The 25453-nt window shown below is 35.9% G+C and overlaps 1 protein-coding gene across 11 annotated transcripts in view; it reads left to right on the top strand.

Moving 5' to 3' along the window:
- Positions 1–25453, top strand: part of PTPN13 (protein tyrosine phosphatase non-receptor type 13) — a 245364-nt gene that overhangs the window by 195949 nt on the left and 23962 nt on the right. For 10 of the 11 annotated variants that reach the window (XM_037021141.2, XM_037021144.2, XM_037021143.2 and 7 more), the window contains 5 exons: positions 5796–5866; positions 8514–8575; positions 14759–14852; positions 15529–15666; positions 15765–15853. In XM_037021141.2, the coding sequence (XP_036877036.2) occupies positions 5796–5866; positions 8514–8575; positions 14759–14852; positions 15529–15666; positions 15765–15853 (454 nt within the window). Of the gene's footprint in view, positions 1–5795; positions 5867–8513; positions 8576–14758; positions 14853–15528; positions 15685–15764; positions 15854–25453 lie in introns of those variants that run through there. The other variant, XM_073237333.1, reaches the window with a different exon arrangement.

The following is a 25453-nucleotide window of genomic DNA, read 5'->3' as shown; positions in this document are numbered from 1 at the left end:
TTGGATGTTAACCTTTGTCAGATATGTCACTTACAGATATATTCTCCAATACTGTAGGATGCCTTTTTGTTCTGCTGATGGTGTCCTTTGCCGTACAGAAACCTTTTAGTTTGATGTAGTCCCATGAGTTCATTTTTGCTTTTGTTTCCCTTTCTCGAGGAGATGTGTTCAGGAAGAAGTTGCTCATGCTTATATTCAGATGTTTGCCGATGTTGTCTTCTAAGAGTTTTATGGTTTCATGACTTACATTCAAGTCTTTGATCCATTTCTAGTTTACTTTTATATATGGAGTTAAACAATAATCAAGTTTCATTATCTTGCATGTAGCTGTCCAGTTTTGCCAACACCAGCTGTTGAAGAGGCTGTCATTTCCCCACTGTATGTCCATGGCTCCTTTATCATATATTAATTGACCATATATGGTTGGGTTTATATAGGGCTCTCTAGTCTGTTCCATTGGTCTATGGGTCTGTTCTTGTGCCAGTACTAAATTGTCTTGATTACTGTGGCTTTGTAGTGGAACTTGAATTCGGGGAGCATAATGCCCCAAGCTTTATACCTCCTTCTCAGAATTCCTTTGACAATTCGGGGTCTTTTGTGGTTCCATATGAATTTTAGAATGATTTTCTGTAGTTTGTTGAAGAATGCTGTTGGTATCGTGATAGGAATTGCACTGAATCTGTAGGTTGCTTTAGGCAGGATGGCCATTTTGAAAATATTAATTCTTCCTATCCATGAGCATGGAATGTGTTTCCATTTATTTGTATCTTTTTAAATTTCTCTTTAGAGTGTCTTGTAGTTTTCAGGGTATAGGTCTTTCACTTCCTTGGTTAGGTTTATTCCTAGGTATTTCATTCTTTTTGATGCAATTGTGAATGGAATTGTTTTCCTGATTTCTCTTTCTGCTAGTTCATCATTAGTGTATAGGAATGCGACAGATTTCTGTCTATTAATTTTGTATCCTGCAACTTTGCTGAATTCAGATACTAAATCTAGTAGTTTTGGAGAGGATTCTTTAGGGATTCTTATGTACAATGTCATGTCATCTGCAAACGGTGACAGTTTAACTTCTTCCTTGCCAATCTGGGTGCTTTTTATTTCTTTGTGTTGTCCATTGCCATGTCTAAAACCTCCAGTACCATGTTGAATAGAAGTGGAGAGAGTGGGCATCCTTGTCTTGTTCCTGATCTTAAAGGAAAAGCTTTCAGCTTCTCACTGTTCAGTATGATGTTGGCTGGGGGTTTGTCATATATATGGCCTTTATTATGTTGAGGTACTTGCCCTCTATACCCATTTTATTAAGAGTTTTTATCATGAGTGGATGTTGAATTTTGTCAAATGCTTTTTTAGCATCTATGGAGATGATCATGAGGTTTTTGTCCTTCTTTTTCTTGATGTGGTGGATGATGTTGATGGTTTTTCAAATACTGTACCGTCCTTGCATCCCTGGAATAAATCCTACTTGATCATGATGGATGATCTTTTTGATGTATTTTTGAATTTGATTTGCTAATATTTTGTTGAGTATTTTTGCATCTGTTTTCATCAGGGATATTAGTCTTTTAATTTTCTTTTTTGGGGTGTCTTTGCCTGGTTTTGGTATTAGAGTGATGCTGGCCTCATAGAATGACTTTGGAAGTATTCCCTCTTCTTCTACTCTTGGAACACTTTAAGAAGGATGGGTATTAGGTCTTCACTAAATGTTTGATAAAATTCAGTGGTGAAGCCATCTGGTCCAGGCGTTTTGTTCTTAGTTAGCTTTTTGATTTCCAGTTCAATATCATTGCTCTTAATTGGTCTGTTCAGATTTTCTGTTTCTTCTTGGTCAGCCTTGGAAGGTTGTATTTTTCTAGAAAGTTGTCCGTTTCTTCTAGGTTATCCATTTGTTAGCATATAATTTTTCATATTATTCTCTAATAATTCTTTGTATATCTGTGGTGTCCATAGTGATTTTTGCTGTCTCATTTCTGATTCTGTTTATGTATGTAGACTCTCTTTTTTTCTTGATAACTCTGGCTAAGGGTTTACCTATTTTGTTTATTTTCTTGAAGAACCAGCTCTTACTTTCATTGATTCTTTTTATTGTTTTATTGTCAATTTTATTTCTCCTCTAATCTTTATTATGTCCCTCCTTCTACTGACTTTGGGCCTCATTTGTTCTTCTTTTTCTAGTTTCATTAATTGTGAGTTTAGACTCTTTATATGGAATTGTTCTTCTTTCCTGAAGTAGGCCTGTATTGCAATATACTTTCCTTGTCCCACAATTTTTGCGGTGTTGAATTATTGTTGTCATTTGTCTCCACATATTGAGTGATCTCTGTTTTTATTTGGTCATTGATCCATTGGTTATTTAGGAGCATGTTGTGAAGCCTCCATGTGTTTGTGGAATTTTTTCATTTTCTTCACATAATTTATTTCTAGTTTCATACCTTTGTGTTCTTAGAAACTGATTGGTACAATTTCAATCTTTTTGAGTTTACTGAGGCTCTTTTTGTGGCCTCGTATATATCTATTCTTGAAAGTGTTCCATTTGCACTAGAGAAGAATGTGTATTCTGCTGCATTTGGATATAGAGTGCTGTAGATGTCTATTAGGTCCATCTGTTGTAATGTGTTGTTCAGTGCCTCTGTGTCCTTACTTATTTTCTGTCTGGTTCATCTGTCCTTCTGAGTGAGTGGAGTGTTGAAGTCTCCTAGAATGAATGCATTGCGTTCTATTTCCCCTTTTAATTCAGTTAGTATTTGTCTCACATATGTAGGTGCTCCTGTCTTGGGAGCATAGATATTTATAATGGTAATATCTTCTTGTTGGATTGAACCCTTTATCATTATGTAATGTCCTTCTTTCTTTATCTCTTGTGACTTTCTTTGTTTTGAAGTCTATTTTGTCTGATACAAATACTGCAACTCCTGCTTTTTTCTCTCTGTTAGTTGCATGAAATATCTTTTTCCATCCCTTCACTTATAGTCTGTGTATGTCTTTGGGTTTAAAGTGAGTCTGTTGTAGGCGGCAGATAGATGGGTCTTGTTTTTTTATCCATTCAGTGACTCTGTGTCTTTTGATTGGTGCATTCAGTCCATTTACATTTAGGGTGATTATCAATAGGTATGTACTTACTGCCATCATGGACTTTAGATTCGTGTTTACCAAAGGTTCATTGTTACCTTCTGTACTATCTAAGAGTCTAACTTAACTCCCTTAATATGCTATTACAAACAGAATCTAAAGGTTCTTTTCTTTTTCTCCTCCTTTTTCTTCCTCCTCCATTCTTTATATATTAGGTATCATATTCTGTATTCTCTGTCTATCCCTTGATTGACTTTGGGGATAGTTAATTTAATTTTGCATTTGCTTAGTAATTAGCTGTTCTACTTTCTTTACTGTGGTTTTATTACCTCTGGTGACAGCTATTAAACCTTAGGAACACTTCCATCTACAGCAGTCCCTCCAAAATACAGTGTAGAGATGGTTTGTAGGAGGTAAATTCTCTCAGCTTTTGCTTATCTGGAAGTTGTTTAATCCCTCCTTCAAATTTAAATGATAATCTTAATGGATAAAGTAGTCTTGGTTCCAGGCCCTTCTGCTTCATTGCATTAAATACATCATGCCACTCCCTTATGGCCTGTAAGGTTGCTGAGAAGTCTGATGTTAGCCTGATGGGCTTTCCTTTGTATATGATCTTATTTCTCTCTCTGGCTGCTTTTAATAGTTTGTCCTTATCCTTGATCTTTGCCATTTTAATTACTATATGTCTTGGTGTTGTCTTCCTTGGGTCCCTTGTGTTGGGAGATATGTGTATCTCCATGACCTGAGAGACTATCTCCTTCCCCAGATTGGGGAAGTTTTCAGCAATTACCTCCTCAAAGTCACTTTCTATCCCTTTCTCTCTTCTTCTTCTGGTACCCCTATAATGCAAATATTGTTCCATTTGGATTGGTCACACAGTTCTCTCCATATTCATTCATTCTTAGAGATCCTTGTTTCTCTCTGTGCCTCAGCTTCTTTGTATTCCTCTTCTCTATTTTCTATTTCATTTATTGTCACCTCCACCATATCCAATCTGGTTTTAATACCCTCCATTGTGCCTTTCAATGATTGAATTTACAACAAGAATTCATTGCTGAGTTCTTGAATATCTTTCCATACCTCCATTAGCATGTTAATGATTTTTATTTTGAACTCCCTTTCAGGAAGATTCATGAGGTCCATTATCATTTAAATCTTTCTCAGGAGTTGTATTAGTAATTTTACTCTGGACCAGGTTCCTTTGGAGTTTCATATTTGTGTATGGCGCCCTCTAGTGTCCAGAAGCTCTACTCTCTGGAGCTGCTCAACCCCTGAAGCAATGTTGGGGGTCACAGGGGAGTGGTATGGGTGCCTGGGGGGTAGGAAAGAGCTGTTTCCTGCTTCCCGGCTGCTGTGCCTGTCTCTACTGCCTGAACCAGTGGGCTGAGCACACAGGTATAAGCTTTTGTCCCAGAGCAGCTGGATACAGATCCCTGCTTTCCACAAGTGGCTGGAATCTCAATCTCTCCAGGAATTCTGCCTGTCTTAGCTTTCCAATCCCCTAATCACGAGTATCATGAAAGCACCATGAAATGTAGGTTTGTGCTTCCAGAGCAGATCTCCATTGTTAGGTATTCAGCGGTCCCAGGCCTCCACTCCCTCCCCACTCTGTTTCTCTTCCTCCTGCCAGTGAGCTGGGGTGGGGGAAGGGCTTGGGTCCCACTGGGCCACAGCTTTGGTATGTTACCCTGTTCCATGAGGTCTGCTCTTTTCTCCAGGTATATGCAGTCTGGCACCGTTCTCTTTCCTGTTGCCCTCTCAGAGTTAGTTGTATTAATTTTATTTTCGTATTATATGCTATTTTAGGAGGAAGCCTCTGTCTCACCTCTCACACTGCCATCTTTTCTATAGCATCTTACTACACTGATTGTAATGGGGTATGTGATGGGGACTTGATAATGGGAATCTGGCAACCACAATGTTAGTCATGTAATTGTATATTAATGATACCAAAATAAAAATAAATTAATTAATTTTAATAAAAAAGAAAGCCTGGTCCTTGTTTGGGCAGAGAGGCTGCTTCAGCCCTCAAGCTTGCTCAACACAAACATAACCTGGAGAATTGGTCCACATAAAAAATGATCAAGACCATGCATTTCCAGGGTACTCAGTAAGAATATAAAAGGATGCTTAGGCCTTCTGGCGAATTGTATCTCCCAACACCATATACCTTAGGCAACCTCCCTTTTCTCTCAGCATTAGTAACAATCATATTGCATACTAATCCTCTGTTTCCAAAGTGTTGTCTTTTTTACTGTTTTTCACATTGGGTGGTACTATTCTTCTCATATCTTGTATATCTTGTCCAGATTTTCACTTTAATTTTTTAAAAAACACATCTCAATAGCTTTAGATATTTAAATAAGTGATCTCTGACTTGTAAGTTATCTTTGAATTATCACCTGAGTGTCAGTGAACTAAGTTATTAGATCATGAATATTACCAGTGTTTTAAATGAGAGGGGAACTATGGTGATGTGTTGAACTGAAACCAAAGAAAGATTATGTAAAGAAGTGATTCTTAATCTCTTTTGAGTCAAGAATATCTCCGTCTAGAAAATACATATATATGAAGACAGATAAAATTTTGTCTATAGCTTCAGAAGATGCCTAGATTTCCTGAAGCCCATCCAAAAAAAATTACTAAGGCTAGTAAAATTACAGATGGCTCAAAGGATACTTAAATGTTTAAATAATTCACAATATCCTTTTCTTTTTTTTGCAATGCAGAGATGGGCATCCAGTGGTCCCTAGTTCCAAGAGTTCTGCTGCTTCAACTCCAAAGTCAAATAAAGCCAATGGTAAATATACATTCATTTTATGATACAAGTACTTATGAAGAGGTAGCAAACTTTTTATTAAACAGGTTTTATTGCTCTTCCAGAGTGTTTTGTAGAGTCTAAGTGGGGAAAAAATTACATTTAAATAAAGGCATCTCTAAAATTTAATGTGTAATAGCAAATAGTACAACAGCATGGACCATGGGATTTAGAGCCAGGTAGACCTGAGATTATAAATTCTGTGTGACCTTATCAAGAAGTTATTTGATCCATAGCAGCCTTTATTTTTACCAGTAAAATAAGGATATTATATCTACCTCATAAAGTTATAATGAGGCATAAATACAATAATATATGTGAAATGCTTATCACAATGATTGTCTTATAATAATCTATTCACTGAAAAATAATTTATTCTGTCCATCACTGAATTTCTTCTCTGTGTGAGGCTTTATTTGGGGCCTTATGACATGTCCATGAGTAAACAAAGTATTTATTTTACATTCAAGCATAATTATAGAAATTAGAGTATTAGTAGCTGTGGCAGCAGTTAACATTAATTTAATTCTTATTCTGGACCAAGCATTCTTCCAAGTGCTTTAGTCTTCATAACAACAACCCTGTGAGACGAGTGTTACAATTATCCTCCTTTTATAGACAGAAACACTGAGGCACAGAGTTTGATAACTTGCCCAAGCCCACAAAGTTAAGTGGATAAGCCAGAATTTAAACCCACGATGTCTCACTCCATGATCTCATTTACATAAGTAGTCTCAGTAAAAATGGCATGTAATGCTAGTATTAATAGAATAAGAAGAATGGTGGGAACAGGAAAATGTGGTTAAAATTAGTGTATTTAAAATTCAGTACTTGATATGTAGCTAAACTTTCAGATTATTGGGCAGTGTCTAAATACTAAATACTAGTATTTAAATACCAAAGTAAAAGAAATCTCACTGTTGTAGTTATAGTTTATCTTCTAAAAGCTAAAGAACATCTGGTACTCTTGTCCTCTGTTGTTGTCTGAATGCCTTCAGGATCCTTCTTGCTGCTGTCTAACAGTTCCCATTCACATTGGAAGCAGACTATTCTCACAGAACAATCTGGAAAGCATTTTTCTAGTGACTTTTGGGAGACTCCTGTTCATAACTTTCAAAGTTAAAGAGAGAAGCTCCGCCCTGTCTCTCTCGTAGTAACTGCCTAGTGATCTGTTTTTATGTTATTCTCTGACTTGAATCCCATAAAACTAATTTATGAGTTCTGAAAATCATATATTACCAGTAATAGGAACTCTCTTACACTTACGAAAATGTAAAGTGGTTTAACCATTTTGTAAAAACGCTTTGACAATTTCATAAAAATTAAATATATGCCTACCATGTGATCCATCCCACTCCTATTTGTTTATTCAAGAGAAAAGAAAGCATATATTCATATATAAAAACTTGTAGAGAAATGTTTTTATAAGGTTTCTTTGTAATAGCCAAAATCAGAAACTACTCAAATGTCCAAGAACTGTTGAATGAATAAACCAATTATAATACATCCAAACAATGGAATACTTCTCAGCAATAAAAACAAATGGTCTTTTAATACATACAACAGCATAATTATAAGAACCTCAAAGTAAGTCTGGTGAATGAAAGAAGCCCGATAAAAAAGAGTTCATACTGTATTATTTCATTTATTCAAATTTATAGAAAATGCAAATGAATCTATAATGATAGAATCTATACTGATAGTTTAGTTATTGCCTGGAGTCAAGAGTGGAGAAGGGAAGTTAGGGAATAGAAGGGAGAGATTACAAATAATAAACTATAGTGTTTTATTCTATTCCAACATGATTATTCCTAAAAGTTTAGTAATGTGTCTCCTGGAAGTAATATTAAAAGGGATTCTTGGGCTTTTTGTAATATCATTCATATAATTATAGAAGTTTATGAGTAAAAATTCCATCTCAACCTTCATCTTTCTCTATGGAGTTATTTTTAGGTCATTCTCAAATAGAAGTCCTTGAATACACTTACCTGTGTATTTCTTTCTTTTTTCTTGTCTATTCTTTTCCTTTGTTTCTTTCTCCTTAACTTTCCAAACTACTTTATCTTTCAAAATCTCTTCAAAATATAATTTAATGGATCGCTTTACTTTTAATTATGGCTTTTTTTAACTGTAAAAGAAACATAATCTCACTTTAATATATGTATTGAATTTTTGTACTGATGACTAAGACTTAAAACTAACATTTGGTTTAAACACATATCAAAAGTCCTTTCCAGTTGTATCTATAACTTATTTAACTGTTAAATTGATAGCCTTTATGAAATTAGATAAAAGGCTTGCTATATTTCCTTAAATAGAATAGTGATTACAGTTCATTATCTATGATATCTCTCCCATTTGTTGGGATAATTTATATCCAGTATCTCACACCCTAAACTGAGATTTTCTGCAAACTATTTTCTTTGAAGAAATTGACTTTTTCCTTGGGATAAACCCTTCTCTGATACTTAATTCCATCTGGCTCGTTTTAATTTGCTTTGGTGATATGACCTCTTCTAGTGTACTAATAAAAGTAAAAGCATGCACAGAAATGTCGATTTCTTTCATTATTTTAATGTCCCTGTTGTGGTTCTAACTGGCTTTTCCCTTTTTGTATTGTCCATTTCAGATCATCATACTGTGGAAGCTTGTAGCAAGCTGGTCCTCACTCCTAAAAATTCATTCTCCAAGGTAAGTAAAAGGCCACCTTCTTCATGTCATACTTCCTCATCTAAGTAACCAGCTTGTTTGTGTCTTGAACCAAATTGATTTCAGGTTTCAAAATGTGCCTTATTTAGATATGTAATTAATAGTAGGAATATATTTTAGTGACTTGATAGACCTTGCAAAGTAAAGCACACAACATAAAGCCCCCACACAAATGACCCTGCATCATTTGGCACATATTCAGCTCTTAAATTAGCTAATTACTTAAGTAGATAGTTTTAGTGTTGGTATTTTTTTCTATTAGTGTGCGCAGTTCCTTTGGTTGTTTCTTAGATGCCAAGAAGAGAAGAATATAACTAAAAGTAGAATTGGTCCTTTGATTTAATGACCAGCATAGACTCTCAAATGATAAATCTCTGTTACTACAGAGGAAAAACTACTGGCAGAAGAAGTAGACTTACTTGCTTACTGAAAGATATAGAAGATATTTCACCACATAATAAAATGATAGAACATAAATCATTTAATATGAGTGCAGAGAAATTGAGGTGTGATTTAACGAAAGTATTTTAATACATAACTAAATTCCATTTCAGGCTCTCTATGGCGATGTGTATGCCCATTCATTTGGCTAGCATTTCTTTTTTTATCTTTTTTTTCTTTTTATTAAGGTATCATTGATATATAATCTTATGCTCAGGTTTCACATCGGCAACATTGTGGTTACTACATCCCCCCTATTATTATCAAGTCCCCACCACATACCCATTACAGTCTCTGTCCATCAGCATAGCAAGATGCTATAGAGTCACTACTTGTCTCCTCTGTGCTATACTTCCTTCCCCATGCACCCCCCATATTATGTACACTAATCATAATACCCCCGAACCCCCTTATCCCTCCCTTCCCACCCACCCTCCACTAGTCCATTCTTGGGTTCTGTAAGTCCGCTGCTATTTTGTTCCTTCAGTTTTTACTTTGTTGTTATACTCCACAAAGGAGTGAAATCATTTGGTATTTGTCTTTCTCTGCCGGGCTTATATCACTGAGCATAATACCCTCTAGCACCATCCATGTTGTTGCAAATGGTAGGACTTATTTTCTTCTTATGGCTGAATAATATTCCATTGTGTATATGTAACACGTCTTCTTTATCCATTCATCTACTGATGGACACTTAGGTTGTTGCTTCCATTTCTTGGCGATTGTAAATAGTGCAGCAATAACCATAGGGTGCATATGTCTTTTCAAAACTGGAATCTTGTTTTCTTAGGGTAAATTCCTAGGAGTGGAATTCCCAGGTAAAATGGTATTTCTATTTTGAGTTTTTTGAGGAACCTCCATACTGCTTTCCACAATGGTTGAAATTATTTACATTCCCACCAGCAGTATAGAAGGGTTCCCCTTTCTCTGCATCCTCGCCAGCATTTGTTGTTCCTTGTCTTTTGGATGTTGGCCATCCTAACTGGTGTGAGGTGATATCTCACTGTGGTTTTAATTTGCATTTCCCTGATGAATAGCGATGTGGAGCATCTTTTCATGTGCCTGTTGGCCATATGAATTTCTTCTTTGGAAAAGTATCTGTTCAGATCCTCTGCATATTTTTTTATTAAGGTATCATTGATATACACTCTAATGAAGGTTTCACAAGAAAAAAAATGTGGTTATTACATTCACCCTTGTTCTTGAGTCCCCCCCATACCCCATTGCAGTCACTGTCCATCAGTGTAGTAAGATGCCACAGAGTCTCTATTTGTCTTCTGAGCTATACTGTCATCCCTGTGAACCTACACACACCATGTGCACTAATCATGATAGCCCACAATGACCTTCTCCCTCCCGCCCCACCCACCCTTCCCCACCCCTCCGCTTTGGTAACCACCAGCCCCTTCTTGGACACGGTGAGTCTGCTGCTATTTTGTTCCTTCCATTTTGCTTCATTGTTATACTCCACAAATGAGGGAAATCATTTGGTACTTGTCTTTCTCTGCCTAATTTCACTGAGCATAATACCCTCTAGCTCCATCCATATTGTTGTAAATAGTAGGATATGTTTCTTTCTTATGGCTGAATAGTATTCCATTGTGTATATGTACCACCTCTTTTTTATCCATTCATCTGATGGACACTTAGGTTGCTTCCATATCTTGGCTACTGTAAATAATGCTGCAGTAAACATAGGGGTGCATATGCCTTTTTGAATCTGAGTTGTTTTCTTTGGGTAAATTCCTAGGAGTAGAATTCCCAGGTCAAATGGTATTTCTGTTTTTAGTCTTTTGAGGACCCTCCATATTTCTTTCCACAATGGTTGAACTAGTATACATTTCCACCACCAGTGTAGGAGGGTTCCCCTTTCTCCTCATCCATGCCAGCATTTGTTGTTCCTAGTCTTTTCTATGTTGCCATCCTAACTGGTGTGAGGTGATACCTCGTTGTGGTTTTCATTTGCATTTCCCTGATAATTAGGAATGTAGAGCATCTTTTCATGTACCTGTTTGCTATCTGAATTTCTTCTTTGGAGAAACTACTGTTCAGCTCCTCTGCCCATTTTTTAATAGGGTTTTTTGCTTTTTAGATGTTGAGGCATGCAAGTTGTTCATATATTTTGGATGTGAACCCCTTGTCGGATTTGTCATTTACAAATATGTTCTCCTATGCTGTAGGATGCCTTTTTGTTCTGCTGATGGTGTCCTTTGCTGTACAGAAGCTTTTCAGCTTGATATAGTCCCACTTGTTCATTTTTGCTTTTGTTTCCCTTTCCCGAGAAGAAGCGTTCAGGAAAAAGTTGCTCATGTTTATATTCAAGAGACTTTTGCCTATGTTTTCTTCTAAGAGTTTTATGGTTTCATGACTTACATTGAGGACTTTGATCTGTTTTGTGTTTCTTCTTGTGTATGGGGTTAGACCATAATCCAGTTTCATTCTCTTGCATGTAGCTGTCCAGTTTTGCCAACACCAGTTGTTGAAGAGGCTGTCATTTCCCCATTGTATGTCCATAGCTCCTTTTTCATATATTAATTGACCATATATGGGTGGATTTATATCTGGACTCTCTAGTCTTTTCCATTGGTCTATGGGTCTGTACTTGTGCCAGTACCAAATTGTCTTGATTATTGTGACTTTGTAGTAGAGTGTGAAGTTGGAGAGCATAATCTCCTCCACTTTATTTTTCCTTCTCAGGATTGCTTTGGCTATTTGACGTCTCTTCTGGTTCCATATGAATTTTAGAACTATTACTCTAGTTTGTTTAAGAATGCTTTCAATATTTTAATAGGGATTGCATTGAATCTGTAGATTGCTTTAAATAGGATGGTCATTTTGACAATATTAATTCTTCCAACCCAGAAGCATAGTATGCATTTCCATTTATTAGTGTCCTCTTTAATTTCTCTCAAGAATGTCTTGTAGTTTTCAGAGTATAGGTCTTTCACTTCCTTGGTCAGGTTTATTCCTAGGTATTTTATTCTTTTTGATGCAACTGTGAATGGAATTGTTTCCCTGATTTCTCTTTCTGCTAGTTCATCATTAGTGTATAGGAATATAACAGTTTTCTGTGTATTAATTTTGTATCTGCAACTTTGCTGAATTCTGATATTAGTTCTAGTAGTTTTGGAGTGGATTCTTTAGGGTTTGTTATGTACAATATCATGTCAAACAGTGACAGTTTGACTTCTTCCTTACCAATCTGGGTGCCTTTTATTTCTTTGTGCTGTTTGATTGCCATGGCTAGGACCTGCAGAACTATGTTGAATAAAAGTGAAGAGAGTGGGCGTCCTTGTCTTGTTCCTGATCTTAAAGGAAAAGCTTTCAGCTTCTCACCGTTAAATATGATGTTGGCTGTGGGTTTGTTGTATATGGCCTTTATTATGTTGAGCTACTTGCCCTCTATACCCATTTTGTTGAGAGTTTTTGTCATGATTGGGTGTTGAATTTGTCAAATGCTTTTTCAGGGTCTGTGGCGATGATCATGTAGTTTTTGTCCTTTGTGTTGGTGTAGTGGATGATGGCAGATTTTCAAATATTGTACCATCCTTGCATCCCTGGAATAAATCCTACTTGATCATGATGGATGATCTTTTTGATGTATTTTTTAATTTGGTTTGCTAATATTTTGTTGAGTATTTTTGCATCTGTGTTCATCAGAGATATTGGTCTGTAATTTTCTTTTTTTGGGGTGTCTTTGCCTGGTTTTGGTATTAGAGTGATGCTGGCCTCGTAGAATGAGTTTGGAAATATTCCCTCCTCTTCTGCTGTTTGGAAATCTTTAAGGAGAATAGGTATTCAGTCTTCTCTAAATGTTTGATAAAATTCATCTGTGAAGCTATCTAGTCTGGGATTTTGTTCTTGGGTAGTTTTTTGATTATTAATTCAATTTCATTGGTGGTTATTGGCCTGTTAAATTTCCTTTTTCTTCCTTGGTCAGTTGTATTTTTCTAGAAAGTTGTCCATTTCTTCTAGGTTATCCAGTTTGTTAACATATAATTTTTCATAGTATTCTCTAAAAATGTTCTGTATTTTGGTAGTGTCTGTAGTGATTTTTCCTTTCTCATTTCTGTTTCTGTTTATGTGTGTAGACTTTTTTCTTGATAAGTCAGGTTAGGGGTTTATATGTTTTATTTATTTTCTCAAAGAACCTGGCTAACATTTCTTTTTATGATTTTCTTTTGTCATGTAATGTACATTCTAAAATGATCACAGCTGAGTCTTCATTTTGTAGAACTGTTTTATCATTCACACATCCCATACAATTTATTCTGAACTTCACTATTTGAACATCTTTCTATGTAAAATCCAGAGCTAAGGCATTGCTTTCTTAGTAACCTAAAAATCTTAATCATTTCAACAAGATTTCTATATATGAACTGGAGTTAATATAGGACAAGAAAATGAATTTAGTGACTAGAGGCCCAAAATTCTATGTCTTTCATCTCACTGTGTTATCTCAAACTTGTGACATAGTTGACCAAGTCCTGAAAAGATATTGTAGCAGAAGAATTCTAAGGCAGAAATGACGGGGACATGAAAGTAAAATTTTATTGATTTTAATTTTTGTGGATTGAGATACTATAACACTCACTATTCTCTGTGTATTCATAAGGTCTTCAATTTCCCACATCTGAAAGAACTGAATTTTCATGTATATCTATCATTATTCATGATGTAGTATTTATTTTCTTTTTAAATATCAGCATGTTGTTGAAAGGGAGAAGGGTACAGCTTCGGTTTAAAGTAACAAAGCCCTAGAAAGTAGGATTTTCGTAGTTGCAGACATTTTTTTGTTAGTGTTAAAATCTTCAAGGAAGTCTCTCAAACAATATTCTGTTCTCAGTACTAGTGTGTGAATTATAAATTTCTCATGAAGATTAGAGTCTCACATTCTCATGAAACTTTTTGGCATTAAGTAACCACTATTTATGAAAAAAAATTCTATTGCATGTACAATTCCTACTTTTTATCTTGATAAAAAGAGTAAAACCTTCAGAACAAACCACCTTTTATTTGTATAAAATTATTTTTAATTTATTCTAAACATTGAAATTTACATTTTTCTCCAATCATTTTTTAATAAGCTATGCACCATGAAGTGCTTCACAATTTACCACTGAATTAGAAAGTTAGAGTCTATTCAAAATTACTCCATAATAATAAACCCATTTTTGTTTTCCTTAAATTGAGATAAGATTTATGCTAGATTTGAAAATCTGTATACAACAATTGATCATGTTACTAAACTGGAGTGTATGTCCATGTAACAGCCTCACAAATACTCAAAAGATGGATTTTTTTTCCCTTTCCCTCAACTTTTAGTTTAGTAGTCCTATAAAATATTCCTAAAAAGTTCTGTGGAAGACAAATCCCTTAAAAAAAGACATTTCTGCAGTCAGATAAGTTTAGGAACACCACATAATAGATTTCTCTTTTGGCAACTCAAAATTTATATTAATAGTCATTCTGAGAATTCTTGGAATAAAAATTGTTGAATCTAATGTTTCCAGACATATTTGATGAAGAAAAGTCTCATCCCCTTTGCACATTTTGTTACACTAGTGTCTTCTAGAAACATTGATTTAAGGTGTGGAAATACAAAATAATTTTGCACTAAGATAGAAGGGGAGGAGGATGCGAAAGGGCAACATGCAGTCCTTCTTTAATTCTGGAAGTTAGTAGACTAGTAAACTAATGATTTGCTTTGGTTTTATATTTTAGGTTAATGGGGAAGAAATAATTGAAGTTTTGTACCCTGAAGGAAAATGCTCAACTTATCAGATGAAGGGATCAGCAAATTTGATTCTATCCAAAGGTAGTTTTCCAAATCAGTCATCCAGTTACTCTAAATACCCTAATAATTCAGGTAAAAAAGAAATATTAGGTATCCTCTCTTATTTGCCTTAAATGTTTCTATGCCTTTAAAAGGAAAGTTGTCATTCAAATAAATAAAAGAACAATGTAAAATTAATTACTGTTAGCTGCATCACTGTACAAATATCCAGTATTCATTTTCATCTCTAAGATTAAAACCATTTATAAATAATTGAAAAGATAGTTGTTTTGGGTGATAGTTTCTCTTATATTCTCTGAAGCAGCAATGCACAAGCTACCTAATAATTTAGAACATCTTTCTTAGGGATGTTTCACTAAGTTGCTTCAGTTGAGTTGCTTTCACGAATTAATAATTTGGGATTAATTTAGGAAAATAAGCATTAAATCATTAATGCCTCATGAAAAGGTATATCACAGACAAAGATTTTGGATTATTTTTTGTAAGTTGCATTTGTATGGACTTCTGTTGTAACAGCCAGAGTAGTTCTAGAACTAAAATTACTATGTCCCATTAATGTAAAGTACTTTTCCAGTCATAGCTGCTTTTAGTGGTAGCTTAAAATTTAAGAGACCTGGTATATTCAATTTGACACATTGTCTCTTTTTCATATCAACATTTTAAAAGTAAAATCCCATGTAAATTACTGTTTTTCAAGAATCTGATGTACAAGAAGATGATATTTATGATGATCCTCAAGAAGCTGAAGTTATCCAGTCTCTACTGGATGTTGTCGATGAGGAAGCCCAGAATCTTTTAAACCAAAATAATGCAGCAGGAGATACCTGTATTTCAGGTAGATGAACCAGAATGAGTAAGTTGGTACACAGAGGAGTACAGGAAGGCCTCTAGGGAGCATTTTAATTCCTTTTGGCCTATTTATTTCTCTCTCAGGTACAGTGAAAACCAATGGGAAGTTATCTGAAGAGGGAGGAGAAGATATGGACTGTGATGGTTCACCTTTACCTGAAGATTGTCCAGAGGTTAGGATAATACTGAAGGATGGTCTATCATGTTAGAATCATCTCTCTCCTTACTTAAAATTTGCATTCTCTGCCAAGCCTTACCTCTCACTACCTTCCAGTTTCCTTTTAAACGTGAGTTACAGATAATATGCTAGTGGCTGGTTAGTAACCTCAGTAAGAATTAAAACTGATGTGATTTACTCATTTTGAAAGAATTTACCATTAAATCTCTTAATCTCTTGATAAAGGTTTCCATTGACACCTTGAGAAAGGTATCCAAAAAAAACTGATTTTCTTTTTGTATCTTCAAAATGTTATACCAAATAAAATTCGGGAATTGTAAGACCCCATTAAACTTAATACCTAACCTAGGTAGAAAACTTGATTTTTATTCTTGAATGTTCCCTCATGCTCCTATTGAGTTCTTAATTACTGTGAAAACATCTGATTTGTCCAGTAATTCCATGACTTTTGCTGTAATTGCTCTAAGATTTCAGTTGAGATTTGTTTTAAAAGATGAACAGCTGACTGGTTAATAATACATTAAAATAGTTGGATCTTGCCTAGTAAGAATAAACTGTATGGGAATTAGTATTCAATATATATTATATACATTTGTGGAAAATTTTTTATTTAAATCCAGAAGTTGGAATCTTGTGAGATTATCTGAGATTACAGCCTGTTTTACTGAAAAATTACATTTAGGGAGAAAACAGAGGTCAATTTCATTTGTTATGGTGAACAGTCATCCTGTCCCAGTGAAAGAATCATTACTGAAGTTTCCTTAATCAAAGAAAAAGAAACAATTACTTTCAAAAAAGTAATGATAAACTTTAAATTCTTATTTAAGATTTTAAAACTTCAGATCTTCTGGGACTTTGAGCTTATGCTTATAAGAAAAAGCATGAAATAGTGGAGAAATTATTCTCAAGACTGCTCAAACTAGGTATCATCCTATTTATATGAATCTGATCTTTGTATTCTAAGATAGTTTTCCTTATCATTATTCGTACTCTTCAAAATTGTCAAAACTAAGCCTACAATAGTTAGCATGCATGTATCCACACACATTCTCATACACACAATTATGTTCATTAAGCATTTATAAATAATCAATGTGTATAAATACAAGGAAGCTTATATCTGTTGAATATGTACTTGTTAATCTAAAAACTTCATTACACAAATACTGGCTATCTCAAAATTTATCATACTGTAGTGGTTTTACTTCAGATGTTCTTTATATATCAGAACATTAGTAATTATAACAACAATAAGCTGTTTCAAAAAGGTTTTCTGAACATTTTATTTGTTTATTTTTTTAGCTTGCCTACAATTCTTTTTTTTGTATCATTAATGTACAGTTACATGAGCAACACTATGGTTACTAGACTCCCCCTATTATCAAGTCCCCACCACATACCCCCATTACAGTCACTGTCCATCAGCATAGTAAGATGCTATAGAATCACTACTTGTCTTCTCAGTGTTATGCTGCCTTCCCTGTGCTCCCCCCACTATATTATGTGTGCTAATCATAATCCCCCATTTCCCCCTTATCCCTCCCTTCACACCCATCCTCCCCAGTCCCTTTCCCTTTGGTAATTGTTAGTCCACTCTTGGGTTCTGTGAGTCTGCTGCTATTTGTTCCTTCAGTTTTTACTTTGTTCTTAAACTCCACAGATGAGTGAAATCATCTGATACTTGTCCTTCTCCTCCTGGCTTATTTCACTGAGCATAATACCATCCATGGGTTGCAGATGGTAGGATTTGTTTTCTTTTTATGGCTGAGTAATATTCCATTGTGTATATGTACCTCTTTATCCATTCATATACTGATGGACACTTAGGTTGATTCCATATCTTGGCTATTGTAAATAGTGCTGCGATAAACATAGGGGTACATACGTCTTTTTTCAAACTGGGCTCCTGCATTCTTAGGGTAAATTCCTAGGAGTGGAATTCCTAGGTCAAATTGTATTTCTATTTTGAGTTTTTTAAGGAACCTCCATACTGCTTTCCACAATGGCTGAACTAATTTACATTCCCACCAGCACTGTAGGAGGGTTCCCCTTTCTCCACATCCTCACCAACATTTGTTGTTGTTTGTCTTTTGGATGGTGGCCACCCTAACTGTTGTGAGCTGATAGCTCATTGTGGTTTTATTTGCATTTCTCTGATGATTAGCGCTGTGGAGCATCTTTTCATATGCAAGTTAGCCATCTGAAGTTCTTCTTTGGAGAAGCATCTGTTCAGCTCCTCTGCCCATTTTTTAATTGGCTTATTTCCTTTTTGTTTGTTGTGTAAGCTCTTTATATATTTTGGATGTCAACCCTTTATCAGATCTGTTATTTATGAATATATTCTCCCATACTGTAGTATGTCTTTTTGTTCTACTGATGGTGTCCTTTGATATACCCAAGCTTTTTAGTTTGATATAGTCCAACTTGTTCATTTTTGCTTTTGTTTCCCTCGCCCAGGGAGATATGCTCATGAAGAAGTTGCTCATGTTTATGTCCAAGAGATTTTTGCCTATGTTTTTTCCTAAGAGTTTTATGGTTACATGACCTGCAATCGGGTGTTTGATCCATTTTTAATTTACTTTTGTGTATGGGGTTGGACAATGATCCAGTTTCATTCTCTTACATGTAGCTGTCCAGTTTTGCCAACACCAGGTGTTGAAGAGGCTGTCATTTCCCCATTATATATCCATGACTCCTTTATCATATATTAATTGACCATATATGCTTCGGTTAATATCTGGACTCTCTATTCTGTTCCTCTGGTCTATGAGTCAGTTCTTGTGCCAGTTTTCTTGATTACTGTGGCTTTGTAGTAGAGCTTGAAGTTGGGGAGCGAGATACCCCCCCACTTTATTCTTCCTTCTCAGGACTCCTTTGTTTATTCAGGGTCTTTTGTGGTTACATATTAATTTTAGAACGATTTGTTCCAGTTCATTGAACAATGCTATCGGTATTTTGATAGGGACTGCATTGAATCTGTAGATTGCTTTAGGCAGGATGGCCATTTTGACAATATTAATGCTTACTATCCATGAGCATGGAATGTGTTTCCATTTATTTGTATCTTCTTTAATTTCTCTTAAGAGTGTCTTGTAGTTTTCAGGGTATAGGTATTTCACTTCATTGGTTAGGTTTATTTCTAGGTATTTTATTCTTTTTGATGCAATTGTGAGTGGAATTGTTTTCCTGATTTCTCTTTCTGCTAGTTCATCACTTGTGTATAGGAATGTGACAGATTTCTGTGTATTAATTTTGTATCCTGCAACTTTGCTGAAATCAGGTATTAGACCTAGTAGTTTTGGAGTGGACTCTTTAGGGCTTTTTATGTACAGTATCATGTCATCTGCAAACAGTGACAGTTTGACTTCTTCCTTATCAATCCAGATTCCTTGTATTTCTTTGTTTTGTCTGATTACCGTGGCTAGGACCTCCAGTACTATGTTGAATGAAAGTGAGGAGAGTGGGCATCCTTGTCTTGTTCCCGATCTTAAAGGAAAAGCTTTCAGCTTCTCGCTGTTCAGTATGATGTTGGCTGTGGGTTTGTCATATATGGCCTTTATTATATTGAGGTACTTGCCCTCTATACCCATGTTGTTAAGAGTTTTCATCATAAAAGATGTTGAATTTTGTCAAATACTTTCTCAGCATCTATGGAGATGATCATGAGGTTTTTGTCCTTTTTGTTGATATGGTGGATGATGTTGATGGATTTTCGAATGTTGTACCATCCTTGCATCCTTTCTATGAATCCCACTTGATCATGTTGTATGATCCTCTTGATGTATTTTTGAATTTGTTTTGGTAATATTTTGTTGAGTATTTTTGCAACTATGTTTATCAAGGATATTGATCTGTAATTTTCTTTTTTTTTTTTTTGTGGTGTCTTTGCCCATTTTTGGTATTAGAGTGTTGCTGGCTTCATAGAATGAGTTTGGAAGTATTCCCTCCTCTTCTATTTTTTGAAAAACTTTAAGAAGAATGGGTACTCTGTCTTCTCTAAATATCTGATAAAATTCAGTAGTGAATCCATCTGGTCCAGGGATTTTGTTCTTAGGTAGTTTTTTGATTACTGATTCAATTTTGTTGCTGGTAATTGCTCTTTTTAGATTTTCTGTTTCTTCCTGGGTCAGCCTTGGAAGCTTGTATTTTTCTAGAGAGTTATCCATTTCTTATAGGTTCTCCAGTTTGTTAACATATAGATTTTCTAGTGTTCTCTAATAATTCTTTGTATTTCTGTAGTGTTCATTGTGATTTTTCCTGTCTCGTTTCTGATTCTGTTCATGTGTGTACATTCTTTTTTTTCTTAATAAGTCTGGTAAGGGGTTTATCTATTTTGTTTATTTGCTCAAAGAACCAGCTCTTGGATTCATTAATTTTTTCTATTGTTTTATTCTTCTCAATTTTATTTATTTATTCTGCGATCTTTATTATTTCCTCTGTCAGCTGACTTTGTACCTCATTTGTTCTTCTTTTACCAGTTTCAATAATTTTGAATTTAGACTATTAATTTGGGATTGTTCTTCCTTCTTTACACAGGCCTGGATTGCTACACACTTTCCTCTTAGAACTGCCTTCACTGAATCCCACAGAAGTTGGAGCATTGTGCTGTTGTTTTCATTTGTCTCCATATATTGTTTGATCTCTGTTTTAATTTGGTCATTGATCCATTGATTATTTAGGAGCATGTTGTTAAGCCTCCATGTGTTTGTGAGCCTTCTTGTTTTCCTTGTGCAATTTATTTCTCATTTTATAATTTACTGAGGCTCTTTTTGTGTCCTAGTATGTGGTCTATTATGGTAAATGTTTCATATGCACTTGGGAAGAGTGTGTATCCTGCTGTTTTTGGGTAGTGTTCTGTATATGTCTGTTATATCCATCTGTTTTAATGTGTTGTTCAGTGCCTCTGTGTCCTTACTTAGTATTTTCTATCTGGTTGATTTGTCCTTTGGAATGAGTTGGTGCGTTGATGTCTCCTAAAATGAATGCATTGCATTCTATTTCCTTCTCTAATTTTGTTAGTATTTGTTTCACATATGTTGGTGCTCCTGTATTGGGTACATATATATATATTTATAATGGTTATATCCTCTTGTTGGACTGACCCCTTTATCATTATCTAATGTCCTTCTTTATCTCTTGTTACTTTCTTTGTTTTGATGTCTGTTTTGTCCGATATAAGTACTGCAACATCTGCTTTTTTTTCCCTGTTGTTTGCATGAAATACCTTTTTCCATCCCTTCACTTTTAGTCTGTGTATGTCTTTGGGTTTGAGGTGAGTCTCTTGTAGGCAGTATATACATGGGACTTGCTTTTTTTATCCATTCAATTACTCTGTGTCTTTTGATTGGTGCATTCAGTCCATTTACATTTAGGGTGATTATCGATAGATATGTACTTATTGCCATTAAAGTCTTTGGATTTGTGGTTACCAAAGGTTCAGGGTTAGCTTCTTTACTATCTAATTGTCTAACTTAACTCACTTATTATGCTATTATAAACACAGTCTGATGATTCTTTGTTTCTCTCTCTTCTTTTTCTTCCTCCTCCACTCTTTATGTGTTAGGTGTTTTATTCTGTACTCTTCTGTGTTTCTCTTGACTGATCTTGTGGATAGCTGATTTTATTTTGCATTTAGTTAGTATTTGGTTGGTCTACTTTCTTTGCTGTGGTTTTATTTTCTCTGATGACATCTATTTAGCCCTGGGAGCACTTCCATCTAGAGTAGTCACGTTAAAATACACTGTAGAGATGGTATGTGGGAGGTAAATTCCCTCAACTTTTGCTTATCTGGGAATTGTTTAATCCCTCCTTCAAATTTAAATGACACAGTATTCTTGGTTCGAGGCCCTTCCATTTCACTGCAGTAAATATATCATGCTATTCTCTTCTGACCTGTAAAGTTTCTGCTGAGACGTCTGATGATTGCCTGATGGGTTTTTCATTGTAAGTGTTCTTTTTTGTCTCTCTGGCTGCCTTTAATACTCTGTTCTTGTCTTTGATCTTTGCCATTTTAATTATTACATATCTTGGTGTTGTCCTCCTTAGATCCTTTGTGTTGGGAGATCTGTGAGCTTCCATGGCCTGTGAGACTATTTCCTTCCCCAGCTTGGAGAAGTTTTCAGCAATTATTTCTTCAAAGACACTTTCTATTCCTTTTTCTCTCTTCTTCTTCTTCTGGTACCCCTATAACGTGAATATTGTTCCATTTTGATTGGTCACACAGTTCTCTTAATATTCTTTCATTCCTAGAGATCCTTTTATCTCTCTCTGCCTCAGCTTCTCTGCATTCTTGTTCTCTGATTTCTATTCCATTATCAGACTCTTCCACCTCATCCACTCGGCTGTTAAATCCTTCCATTGTTTGTTTCATATCTGTTATCCCCCTCCAGAATTCATCCGTTAGCTCTTGCATATTCCTTTGTTGCTCCATCAGCATGCTTATAACTTTTATTTTGAATTCTTTTTGAGGAAGATTGTTGATTTTGGTCTGAACAAAGTTCTGCTTTTTCATGGCAATGGAAGTGATCACTGGTGAGTGGCACATGTGTCAGCTGGGGAAACAAAGTCTCTTCCTGCTTGCTGGTCACCTTGCCCATCTCCGCTACCTGTGCCAGTCAACCACACACAGGGAGCAACCTCTGGGTTAATCCCTTTAGCTGCCATGGGCAGGGTGGCCCTCAGGATGGCCTATGGCACTGGTGGGGGTTGCAGGTGAGCAGCATGTGTTCTTCTATAAGAATGGTGCCCCTTTGTGCTTTCAGGACTCCATGCCGGTTTCCGCTGCCAGGCAACCATACACAGGGATCAGCCTCTGGGTTGATCCCCTGAGCTGCCATGGGCAGGGCAGCACTGGCAGTGGTTCCAGGCCTTCAGTGTATGTTCACCGCTAGAACAGAGCTCTTACCTGCTTTCCAGACTCTGCGTTGGCTTCCTCTGCCTGTGCCAGTCAACCGTGCTCAGGGTGCAGCCTCTGGGTTAATCCCCTGAGCTGCCTTGGGCAGGTGGCCCTTGGGTTGGCCTAGGGCACTCACGGGGATTGCAGGTGATCAGTGTGTGTTCACCATGAGAATAAAGCCCCTCTGTGCCTTCCAGACTCTGCACCAGTGTCTGCTGTCTGTGTCAGTCGATTGTGGGCAAGGGCAGCCTCTGGGTCTGGCCCATTTAGCTGCACACTGGAAGAAGCCTCTGTGTGGTTGCTGTGGATGGGGCTGTTCCCCTGCTGCTCTGCAGCTGTGGCAGGTCAGCCGGTTCACTTGCAGTGCTGACGGGGGGAAATGAACAGCAGGCTGCTTATCACTGTGAAGGGCTTCGGTGCTGTGTTGCCACCCAAGGGGTTAGGGCACCTGAAGTTCTGGTTATTTAGTGGTCCTGTGCTTCCACTCCCTCCCCATTCTGATTCTTTTCCTCCTGCTGGTGAGCTGGGATTGGAGGAGGGCCCGGGTCCTGCCGGGTCACGGCTTTGTTTCTTACCCTTTTCGTGAGACGTTGAGTTCTTGTAAATATAGATGTAGCTTGGCTGGGGTACTGTATCTTTTAGTCACTCTTTTAGGAATAGTTGTATTCACCATATATTCAAAGTATATATGGTTTTAGGAGGAGATTTCCACCACCCTACTCATGCCACCATCTTGAGAATCCCCTCTTTGAACATTTTAAATCATGCTTACTTTAATTATATTTTTCTTGATAATACTATTAAGTGTCCCTTGAAATGTATGTTTTGAAGTCTCTCTTACCTAAGAAAATAAAAATCTCTAATCTCCATTTCAGAAATATCATATCCAATGTCTTCTATAAAAAAAAGCTTATTAACATAATATAGATTCAATTTTATCTGAGCTATCATAACAAAAGTTTGCAGCTAAAAATTGAATTCAAGTACTTTTTATTTTGATTATGAAAATCCTACATCCTCATTGTAAGAAAGTATTTCAAACAGAATAATACAAAAACATAAGTTCCTTTTTATACCCACTCCCTCATCTTCAATCATCTGAGATAGCTATTGTTAAAATTTTTGTTTTTATACCATTCTGTTATGCAAATGCAAACATCGATATGTATACACGTATGTAATTTTTTTAATGTAAATTTTATCACATAAATAAGCCAGGCAGAGAAAGACACCTGCCAAATGATTTCACTCTTTTTTAGAGTATAACAACAAAGCAAAACTGAAGGAACAAAACAGCAGCAGACTCACAGTGTCCAAGAAGGGACTAGCCAGTTACCAAAGGAAAGGGGTTGGGGAGGGAGGGAGAAGGGGATTAAAGGGCATTATAATTAGCACTCACAATATAGGCAGGTCACAGGGAAGGCGGTATAGTATGGAGAAGACAAGTAATGACTCTATAGCATCTTACTATGCTGATGAACAGTGATTGCAATGGGGTGGTGGAGGGACTTGATAATACGGGTGAGTGTTGTAACCACAATGTTGATCTTGTAAAACCTTCATAAGATTGTATATCAATGATACCTTGTAAAAGAAAATTTTTAGCACATGATTCTAAATTTGCTTCTCACTCTACAATGGATCACTATCATCCTTAAAGGTTAAAAATGTGCCTCGTACTTTCTAATGTCTTCATGTTACTCTGTTGCATAGATACCCCATAATTTATTAAACTGGCTATCAATGAGTTTTCAATTTCTTATAAAAAATGCAACAGAGGTACCTATTTTTTTATTGAGTTATCATTGATATGTGATATTATATTGGTTTCAGTTATACAACACATTGAGATACCTATTTCTTCATACAATAAATTCTCAGGTCGCACAAAACAATTAATTTTATAAGATTTAAATGACTTAATATGACCACTTCTCCACAGACTCCAGCGTTCCTATTTTCCATCCTTGTTTGTCCCCACCCCCAACCCCAGCATTTTAAAGGTTTACATTATTTGTCTGGTTCCTGCAGCCATCTGAGTTTACAGTCTGTCCTAGTCTGTTTGGGTTGCCACACAAAATACCACAAACTAGGAAGCTTGAAGAATGGGAATTTATTTTCTCACAGTCCTGGAGGTTGGAGATCTAAGGTGAAGGTACCAGCAGTGTTGGTGTCTGGTGAGACCACCCTTCTTGGCTTATAGACAGCCACCTTCTCAGTGTCCTCACATGGTCATTACTCCGTTTCACACATTCCTGGTGTCTCTTCCTCTTTTTTTTTTTTTTTGTCATTATCTGCAGATACTTTATTGAATATTTAAAAATCTATAAATGGTAAATCATTAAAATGAATAACCCCCATTAGTAAGATTGCTGGCTATAGTCATTAAACAGAAACCAATTGTATTTCTCTATACCAACAACACAGAAAATGAAAATATAACTTTAAATGATACCATTCATTATAACATCTAAAATGATCAAATACCTGGGAATAAATCTAACTCTACATACTGTTTGGAGAGAATTACAAAACTGTATTGGAATCCATTAAAGTAAAGCTAAAAAATAGAGAGAGAAATGTTCGTGGTTTGACAGACTCAATTTTATGAAGATGTCAATTCTTGGCCTATAGAATCAATGCAATTCCAATAAAAATATTAACAGATATGTTTTGTGAAATTTGACAATCTAATTCAAA

Source organism: Manis javanica, chromosome 5 (assembly GCF_040802235.1).
Source record: "Manis javanica isolate MJ-LG chromosome 5, MJ_LKY, whole genome shotgun sequence".
Lineage (NCBI taxonomy): Eukaryota > Metazoa > Chordata > Mammalia > Pholidota > Manidae > Manis > Manis javanica.
This window is presented reverse-complemented; position numbering and strand designations above follow the sequence as displayed.